This window comes from Pseudochaenichthys georgianus, chromosome 24 (genome assembly GCF_902827115.2).
Source record: "Pseudochaenichthys georgianus chromosome 24, fPseGeo1.2, whole genome shotgun sequence".
Lineage (NCBI taxonomy): Eukaryota > Metazoa > Chordata > Actinopteri > Perciformes > Channichthyidae > Pseudochaenichthys > Pseudochaenichthys georgianus.
Window position 1 is genome coordinate 33,811,470 of NC_047526.1, and position 9,650 is coordinate 33,821,119.

Below are 9,650 nucleotides of genomic sequence, written 5' to 3' on the forward strand. Positions count from 1 at the left end.
GTTGATAAAAACTCAGAATTCTAGGTATAGGCTTGTAGGTATACGTTTTCAATAAAAGGAAAGAGCAAGCGGGGTAGGATTTTCAAAAACTTTATTAATCATGGTTAATGTCAGTTAACATCAGTGTGGCTCAGTGCGTCCCTCCTCATGTCTGAGTAAAGTTTGAATACTTTGCATGAACTGAAAACTGTACTTCAGTTTGGATTATGCATGCGTCTGTAATATATTTCGACAGTAGCGCAGTTAGTTAGTCGTTACCACAGTGGTAGAGTGAGTTCAGCCTCAGTACATCCAGCTCACTGAGGTGTGTCCTTTGACCTATCTGCACCCCGCTAGTCTTCGACAACACCGTCGGACTGCCATCTTGACTGAAGTAATACCTGAAACAAAAGATCATTTACTAAATAGTTGTGTAGGATTATCACATACAGTTCTTCCCAAGTTAGAATTCATTCATCCTGTATTGGTATTATTATTCGTTTTTTACTTTGCATGAACTGAAAACTGTACTTCAGTTTGGATTATGCATGCATCTGTAATATATTCCAACAGTGCAGCGCAGTTGGTTAGGGGAAGAAATACATGAGGATGGGTTTAGACTTACTCTTCGTAGTACATGATGGAGTTGAGGTCATACGGCAGGTTCTGAGTGTCTCCTTGTTTCACCTCGAAGTTGCTTCGTTTCCCTTTTTAAAATCAGGAATTATTCATTAGACCTTGATTTCTGCAGAACATGGAGTTGGTTTGTTCTAATCATCCTAAGCTACAGCACCATTTTATGTTTTATTTCTGTGCCTTTAAGGATTTGTATCATCTAAAATAAAACATTAAAAACTTACAATGTACTCCATCGAATTGCCCCAAAAATACATAGCCTATGCAGTTTAAAATATGCAAAATGGAAAAACTATTCATTGTGTTTTCTTAATACAGGATAATGTCTCCCAGCGAGGTGTTCACCTGGCATGATGTTGCTCCACTCCACAGAGATGTACTGGTCGCGGTCCCTGCGGTTGTGTTCGTGGTGCAGACCCAGAGCATGGATGATCTCATGGCAAACATTACCCACAGAGCACGAGGGGGCGGAGTACAGCGCCTGGGCTCCTCCTACACATCCAACGTAGGACGAACAGCTGCAGAGACAAGAAAAGGCCTTTACTCTCCTACTTCTGGTAGCATAAAGCCAAGCGGAAAGAAACTTTTTAAACCAAATGTATCCACGTGTTGCTGCAGTATAGAGGGGCGAAGTCCCTCCCTTTCCGGGGGACCTCCATGGGACCTTATTTCTGAGAATTATTTGCACAATTTTTACCCCAAGAAAATCTATCTTCCCAGTTATCATTGGAACTATATCCACTGGAGAAACTCCCTGAAATAGATACAAATAAATGACCTTCAGTCGAGGCTATTTATACGAGAGCCACACTTGTATTTTAACTTCTAATACTTAAAAAACAAAAGAGTTTGCCTTCATTTGCTGCCTTATGTGAAACAATTTTTTTATTTAAGGTGTTCACAAGTGTTATATTACTACTAGATAGTTATGAGTGTTGACACAAATCAAAATACCTCGAGACAAGAGAGAAATAATAATAGTTTTGGGTTGAATAGTAACATCTCTCACCCTTTGCCATTGCGGAACTCGATGTAGTTCAACTCCAAGCTGTTGGAATGAAAACATAACAGTTGCTAATCACTTTTTGCTAATGAGTCAAACATTAGAGTGGGTTAATAAAGAATCCACCCACCGAGTTCCTGACTGATGGTGTACGGCATGGTGGCGTCCGACTACAGGTTCTGCACGGCATTCCTGTCCTCCTGAAAATATAAACAGCAACAACGGTTTGGTTTTATCGCCACACTTTCAACACTTCCATGGATTTATAAATATGGTTGTTCATCGTCTTAATTTACCAGTTTTGAGCCCAATTTCCATCAACAATTGCAGAATTCTGAAGACTTCATTTTACAACTTAAAAAGATGGGGTTGTAGGCAAAGTCTTTAGTCTTATACATCCATGGGTAAAATACACAGCCGGAAAAAATCTGCCTCTTCCTTCAGACTTCCTTACAGAGCCCCTCCTCCAACACACACATGACCAATGAGGGCACAAGATAAGTTTGTGCACAGATGGAAGGCTGACAGGCAGGTAGGCCATCCAGTTACTTTAGCCGGGCCGGCTCAGATGATTGGTCGTGCTTTTTACAGCGCCACGGCTTCCACAGATGACATTTATTAATGTATTTATTGTTAAAGCATTTCATGTATTCATTGCCATCGGGATTTTAAGAGCATTCCATGGAATATAACAAGTGTTTCTGAAGTGAATTACCTACCCCACCTTTAAGGTCTTCCTGACTTAAAAAAAGCATTATTATTATTTGTAATAATTCTAAGAAGTAGTCGGGGAGGGCAGTAGCATGGCGTGGGAAAAAAATTAGGGGAAGCCAATAATACGTCCTTTCTTTTGGGTCGGGGGTGGGGTGGTCAATGTAATAACGTAACCAGATGAGTGATTACAGCACCCGGTATCATTTTACACACATTTGTATCATACAGATGCAGGACTTACACACGCCTGTTATCTAACCGACAGGTCCGCACACACTCTCCAGCCAAAACTCTAATAAGCATTCATTCACAAACTAAATCAGGAGACCTTTAATGTTTTACGTCCGATTCGCTCCTTTTTTCCTCGCTGTACACAGCTCCAGTTTGGGCATTGGCCTGTCATCAGATTGTATTTGTTGTTGCTGCTGTAGCGGAAGTTTAGTACAATTATTTTTGATTAAATACTCCAGATCTCCACCCTCCATAATTGCACTTGCTTCAGTTGCTTGCTACTTTCTAAAGGCGGTGAGAGTGGTGCAGAGACGCTATCTATCGATTAGATTTATGATTTGAAAATTATAACAGTAGGGTAGACATGTGGATATTATCCGACTGAACAAAACGTGCATTTATCTAACAGGTTCGTTTTCCACTGACCTTATTTCGAGCTATTATCCAAAATCCTATGGAGAACTCCCATTGCTTTTTTGTCGAGGGAAACCGAGCGCAGCTAACTTCCGGGTTTTAGGACACGTCACTGCAACACTAAGTTGATGCAATTTGATTGGATTGTGAGGCAAGGGAAGCCAGCCGCCTCTGGCTTCCCTTGGCATGGCCCTGACCAATCACAGGTTGGCAGGGGCATGACGTGAGCCTCATCTGATTGGTCAATCCCTCCATTTTTTTTCACCAAGGGAAGCCAATTTCGGCTGGCCTCCTCTCGCAACAGAGAGTGCAATCTACTGTTTCACCATAACATCTACAGGGGCGCTGTTTCACTATTTGTAAAATACTCAATGAGAATGGGGGAGAGATGGACCGGCAGCAACACACAACAAAGAATTACCGAAACTAAACAAAGTATTTTTATTTATTTATTAAAATTATATAACTGCAATCTGAAAAAACAGGGGAAGCCTGGCTTCCCTCGGCCTCCAGGAGGAAACACCACTGGGGGAGGGGAGTAGTGGTGGCAAAGGTAGAATTGGTATTAGTTTAAATATTTGTAATTTAATGCATTTGTTTTATTAATTTCCCCTTCAATGCTTTCCCTTAGTGGCTCAGGAGTCTTTATTCTTTGTTTTGCAATAATAAAAATAGTTGGCCAGGAATGTCATTGCATCCTAAAGAAATGTGGGAAATAAAAGTTGTCCTTCTTACCGGGATCAAAATGTCTCCCTCTTGGACAATCATGTCATCTTCAAGCCCTACGACGTGATAAAACAAGTCACTGTACATTGCATCTATGAAATACTATATTTGTGAACTGGATCGCTGTGGCTCTAGCATTGAAACCAACACACAGAGAAATATGAGGGTTAAATCAAATCATTTTAAAACACGACATTCAATATCTGATAAACGTACCTGTTGCAGGATGAGTCATATTCTGGGTGCCATTTAAGGGAATGACACTACCTGTACATTAAATATTAAGTGAAATATAGTTTAAATCAAATGGAGATAAAAACAGAATGTTCAGTTTGTATACAATTACAGTTTACCTTGTTTTTGCACATCTGACATCGTAGTAACATTGTCTACAAATCAAAGGAATTCCTCATTAATAATTTGTATATTTGATCAAATGCTTTCAATAAACAATAATCAATTGAACACCAACCTGTTGCATGACTGGTATCCTCCTGTGTTGCATTTATAGGGACACCACCAACGACTGCATGAAAAGAAAGAGTGAATAATCATTATTATTATTATTATTAGGCACAATTTGTACTTTTGAATGCTTACATTCTTACCTGAAAGCATGCAGATGAAGACCAGAAGCCACATAGTGCAACACAGTTTCAACAAACTAACAAACTAGCGTCCTGACTATCTCCTCAGCAGCTGTGATCACTTCACTGATTATAGGCTCTATATATAAGCATTCAGCCTGACCTGTAGAGGGCGCTGCAGTGGGTTTAAAGGGGCTAACACAGTATGATATCTATTCATAAGGTATAGAGAACCGCAGTGACGCGTCCTAAAACCCGGAAGTAAGTTAGCATTTTTAGCACTTCCGGTTCCTTCGTCAAAAAAGCAATGAATTTTCTCCATAGGGTTTTGGAAAATAGCTCGAAATAAGGTCTGTGGTTGACACAAATTTAAGAGATAAATCACGTTTTGTTCTACTACAGTAGATACATCAGCAGTGACCCCACTGGTGATTTGTGAAGAGTTTACGTGTCTGAAAAACGATGGTTGTTACCGAGTGGCTGAATAGGACTACAGAAATGGTCGAGTCCGTTGTACGTCATTACGCCTACACACGTAAACACTCCCGCTAAGTTTGTTTTCCCCTGTGTTCTGCTTGAAAGCAAGTACCTGCCTATCTTTAGTAGCCTATCTGTAGTCTCTTTAGTATCTGTATATCTATATCTTACCATTAGAATCTCTATTTTTGAAATGGTCATTTTTAACACCGTAGTTTTACAAATTATAGAACAATTAATTACCAGTGTTTTCCAATTTGACTCGGCAGTTCGTTTCGTTGGCTAACGTTAGCTAAAGCTAGCGCTACTAGTTCGCTACGCAATGGTTTGTTGCTTTGCTCCGGGTTGCAGCCACAGGTCTTCGCATGAAACGTGCTCGTTCTATCGTTTCCCGGCCAATGTTTTCCAAAGGAGAGTCTGGATTCGTGCCATGAGGTAAGCTGACGTTACATTGTTGTCCATGTCACGGTGAAATGTAAATGATGGGTAGTGTATCGCCGTTTTAGAGATGGCACTGCTGAAAAGATCGCAACATAAGTAAAGATAATGAATACATCCTATTAAAACCTGTGTGGCTTATATGATAAGTCTAATTAGTACAAGCAGCATAACGTTTCACCATGGAACTAAAGATTGTAGTCAGGGAAATCAGTTTGACATATTGAACTAATAACAAATCACCTCTGGCTGGCAGAGAACTCTCTGCTCCATAGCTTCTCTTGGACGTAACATCACATGTACATTTTACATTCAATTTAATATTCCATCCCTAACATACTTTTGTATATATAATAACTTATATTTTGTTTTTCTTGTTATGCTGCTGCAACACAAACATGTCCCCAATTGGGATCAATACAGTAATATCTTAATTAATTAAGAAATATAACTATTATAATTAGTGTAGCAGCTGACACCCATTTTCAATATGGATTAATCTACCTTTATTTCTTTAGTTCAATTTTGATCTATAAAAATGTCAAAATAGTGAAAATGTTCACGAGACAAAGTGCAAGGTTATATCTTTAGATGTTTTGTTTTAGCCTATGTACTGTATGTCTTAATGCTCTTATTTGTGACGATGTGACTTCCATGAAACTAATATTTTATATCTTCCCAACAGACGAGCTGACAGGAAGCCTAACCCCCTAAACGCACCAGGAGCGTCTGCGCCGCATTACGGCTGCGCCGCGGCGGTCGTAAGGATCGCGGCCACTCTAGTCAATGGGTGCTATTCCACTACACGCGCCGCGTTACGGCTCAGACGCGTCCCAGAAGCGGCTCGGCGCAGCGCTTCTCTAAAATTAGGATGAATCCTATTTTTGCCGCGGCGCAGCCGTAAGGTAAGGTCGGACAGGCAGCCCCCCCCTCGCAGGAAGTGGAAAGGTGAGCATCCGGGCCAGGCCCATCCCGCGTATATACTAATTTAGCAGACCCCCCTCCTTCATCACAACACCTCCACTACGATACGCACAATGGACGACGAGGTGTTCATAATGGAAGTGGAGAAACACACCATTGTATACGATGTAACCAATGCTTACTACAAGGACAACATCAGAAAGGACAAGGCCTGGTTTTTAGTCGCTGCAGTTTGTGGAGTGGAAGGTAACAACTACATATTAATGTTTTAAAGTTAATTAAGAACTGCGAGGCTGCACACACGACGCTCCGCTTCCGCAACGTTTTGAAACGCGCCTGGTGTGTTAGGTCGCAGGAGGAGGTCGCAGCGTGGCGCAGCCGCAACGTAACGTGGCGCAGACGCTCCTGGTGCGTTTAGGGGGTAACACTCTAACAACCACAACATTGCAAAGGCGAGTAAATGTAAATGAAAAACGATTCACAATTTCTTAATTTCTTCTTCTTTCTTGCAGTGAGGTGAAGCTGACCTTGCACTTGGTGCCAGTAAGGATGCTCCTCACGCAGGCTGAATGTTTCTCCTTCCTTACTGACACAGAAGCCCTTGACTTGCAATGCTTCACTAATTGTCATTTCCCTGGCTCCGTAGGGACACTTTACCTCCAGCACAGCGGGAGACCCTTCCAGACCATCTGGAGATGCCCCCAACACTCCTGATTGGGAGAGCCACAAACCTGACTCATGGACCTGCATCTGGGTTGCAGTGGTGAATGCCCTGACGCCCTCACATTCATTCATAGTCCCCCACTGTACAGACAAAACACCACCAAGGGTCTGTTGTTGCCCTAGCACCCTGGCACTGAGGGAAGCTGTCACACGCTTTGACCTCAGGACAGCTCCAAAGTTGCTGGCAGTCAACCTTCCTTTCCTGAACAAATGCCAGTTTGGGTTGGTTCGCTGACCAGTGTAGCCACCTGAATTGCCCTCTGTTGCTCCTCAGACAATGCCATGCTTGCCACAGTTGCCTCAGGTCCCTGATGCCCAACAGATTTGAGAATCTCAGGAACAGTAAGTGTTTCCAAGCTGTAGTGTTCCTCTTCTGGCTCGGGGGAGAGAAGCCAAGAAACTCCTGAGAACCTGCCCCCGAGTCTGTCCCTCAGCCAGTCACGATCTTCGGAGGTGGGCTCTCTTGTCAGCGGGTTGAATGAGTTATTGGTTGGAGGAAATAGCTCCTCCACTGAATGCGTACGTTTAGCTGCCGTTGGCTTCTTCCACTGACAGGTGTCAGTGCAGCTGAAAGTGTGGATGGCAAAGATGGCTAATGCAGCCGCATGACTGCATTTCCATTCTCCACATGGGCATTCACATTTTGTGGAGAGAATTCCCTCTTCTCCTGTAGATACCTGTGGTGGTGGGATTGTTTTATTATTTAAAATATATTTACATTTGTAATGCCTTCCCAATTATAGCCTACTGTATGTTTATTTCATGGATATTTCTGTGTTTTCTGGTGTGTAAAATTTGTAATCTTGGGGCCTCTTCTCTTTAACGTCTACATGCTACCACTGGCTCAGATAATGAAGAACAACAAAATAAGTTAAGAGACTATGCTCCATTTCAAACACTGAGTAAGTGCATTGAACAAATCAATGACTGGATGTGTCAGAACTTTCTCCAATTAAACAAAGATAAAACTGAGGTAATGGTTTTTGGAGCCAAGGTGGAACGTATAAAAGTTAGCGCTGAGCTTCAGTCTGCAATGTTCAAACCAACAGATAAAGCCAGAAATCTAGGTGTAGTCATGGACTCTGACCTGAGTTTCAACAGTCACATTAAAACAGTTACTAAATCAGCCTACTATCACCTAAAGAACATATCTAGGATTAAAAGACTAATGTCACAGCAGGATTTGGAAAAACTTGTCCCGTTATCTTCAGTAGACTGGACTACTGCAATGGTGTCTTCACAGGTCTCACTAAAACATCTATTAGGAAGCTGCAGTCCTCACTAACACTAAGAAAGTGGATCACATCACTCCTGTTCTGAAGTCTTTACACTGGCTTCCTGTGTGTCAAAGAATAGATTTCAAAATACTGCTGCTGGTTTATAAAGCACTGAATGGTTTAGGCCCAAAATACATTTCTGACCTCCTGCTAAATGATGAACCATCCCGATCTCTCAGGTCTTCAGGGACTGGTCAGCTTTCTGTCCCCAGAGTCAGAACTAAACATGGAGAAGCAGCGTTCAGTTATTATGCTCCAAACATCTGGAACAAACTCCCAGAAACCTGCAGGTCCGCTGCAACTCTGACTACTTTTAAATCCAGCAAGAAGACTTTTCTTTTTGCCGCTGCTTTTAATTGAACTATTCACATCTTAAACTGCACTGTAACTTTTATCCATGTATTTTTTCTTTTAATGTTTATTTTATTAGCTTTGCTTTTTAATGACTGATTTTAAATGCCATTTCTTAATGTCTTTCATTTTTTGTAAAGCACTTTGAATTGCCATGTGTTGAAAAGTGCTATATAAATAAACTTGCCTTGCCTAATAAAGATTTCATGTGACACATAAAATGGATTTGTTGATGGGAATTAATGTGAATAAATTAACTCTAGGTTAACGGTACTCTTGCTATAACTACTCACCGACACTCTATAAACCTTGTCCCTCATGCTAGCCCTGACAACACAGGTAAGCACACCTTCATCTAGGCTGCCCGTGTCCTGACTTGTAGTGGTTCTCTCCTCTATCTCCATTCTTCTTGTCATCTTTGTAAAACGATATCAGACTGGTAATTGACACAGCCATGACTTCTAGTTAAATTCAGTGTGGCTAAAATGAAAAGCTTTGTTAAAATATGCAAGCACGCGGAAGTCAAAGTCAGCTTTATTGTAAACAAATTCTACATGTGTTATACATCCAGAAATATCGTTTCCCACAGTGTGACATGTAGCCTATACATAAAACAAAAAGGGCCTAGATAAACGGGGTATACAGTTTAAAATGTTAATATATTTAAAGTGTTCAAAGTGCAGTTTCAGTGCAAGTCAGTTGAAACGATCTTAAGTTGGCGTGACGTTGAAGTCGTGCGACCCTGCTGCTGTACTGGCTTGTAGTTCGTTTATAGCATAACGTTAGCATTTCGCTTTTGGCGACTAGATTTATGATTCAAAAATTATAAAAGTAGGAGAGACATGTGGAGATTATCCGGCTGAACAAAACGTGATCCTTCTCTTAAATGTGTGTCAACCACAGACCTTATTTCGAGCTATTTTCCAAAATCCTATGGAGAAATTCCATTGCGTTTTTGACGAAGGAACCGGAAGAAGTTTACATCCGGGTTTTAGGACGCGTCACTGCGGTTCTCTATTGGTGTTATTTTTAGGCTTTTTCTTGATATATATTGCGCAGTGGGGACTAATTATTAGGGTGTAGGTTAACAATTTGCAACAATATTTTTGACTCATCGCTTTTACATAACATATTTATTTTCTCTTACCTTCTTTGCAAAGAACATGGTAT

At 41.2% G+C, this 9,650-nt stretch overlaps 1 protein-coding gene across 1 annotated transcript; it reads right to left on the bottom strand.

Moving 5' to 3' along the window:
- Positions 1–105: 105 nt before the first annotated feature.
- Positions 106–4,398, bottom strand: LOC117439737 (zinc metalloproteinase nas-14-like). The gene is made up of 9 exons (XM_034075757.1): positions 4,312–4,398; positions 4,176–4,229; positions 4,057–4,092; positions 3,920–3,970; positions 1,749–1,818; positions 1,625–1,663; positions 961–1,133; positions 605–686; positions 106–380 (listed from the first exon to the last, which is right to left on the bottom strand). The coding sequence occupies exons 1-9, from the start codon at positions 4,343–4,345 to the stop codon at positions 248–250; spliced, it is 672 nt and encodes a 223-aa protein (XP_033931648.1). The 5' UTR covers positions 4,346–4,398; the 3' UTR covers positions 106–247.
- Positions 4,399–9,650: the final 5,252 nt, after the last annotated feature.

Bases quoted from the DNA above. Each gene is read 5' to 3' on its own strand.
- LOC117439737 (XM_034075757.1), bottom strand. From the start codon at position 4,345: ATGTGGCTTCTGGTCTTCATCTGCATGCTTTCAG. The intron at 1,134-1,624 runs GTGAGAGATGTT...TTGTCTCTGCAG, and splicing joins GAGTTCCGCAATGGCAAAGG to CTGTTCGTCCTACGTTGGAT. The intron at 687-960 runs GTGAACACCTCG...GATTTTAAAAAG, and splicing joins GTGGAGCAACATCATGCCAG to GGAAACGAAGCAACTTCGAG.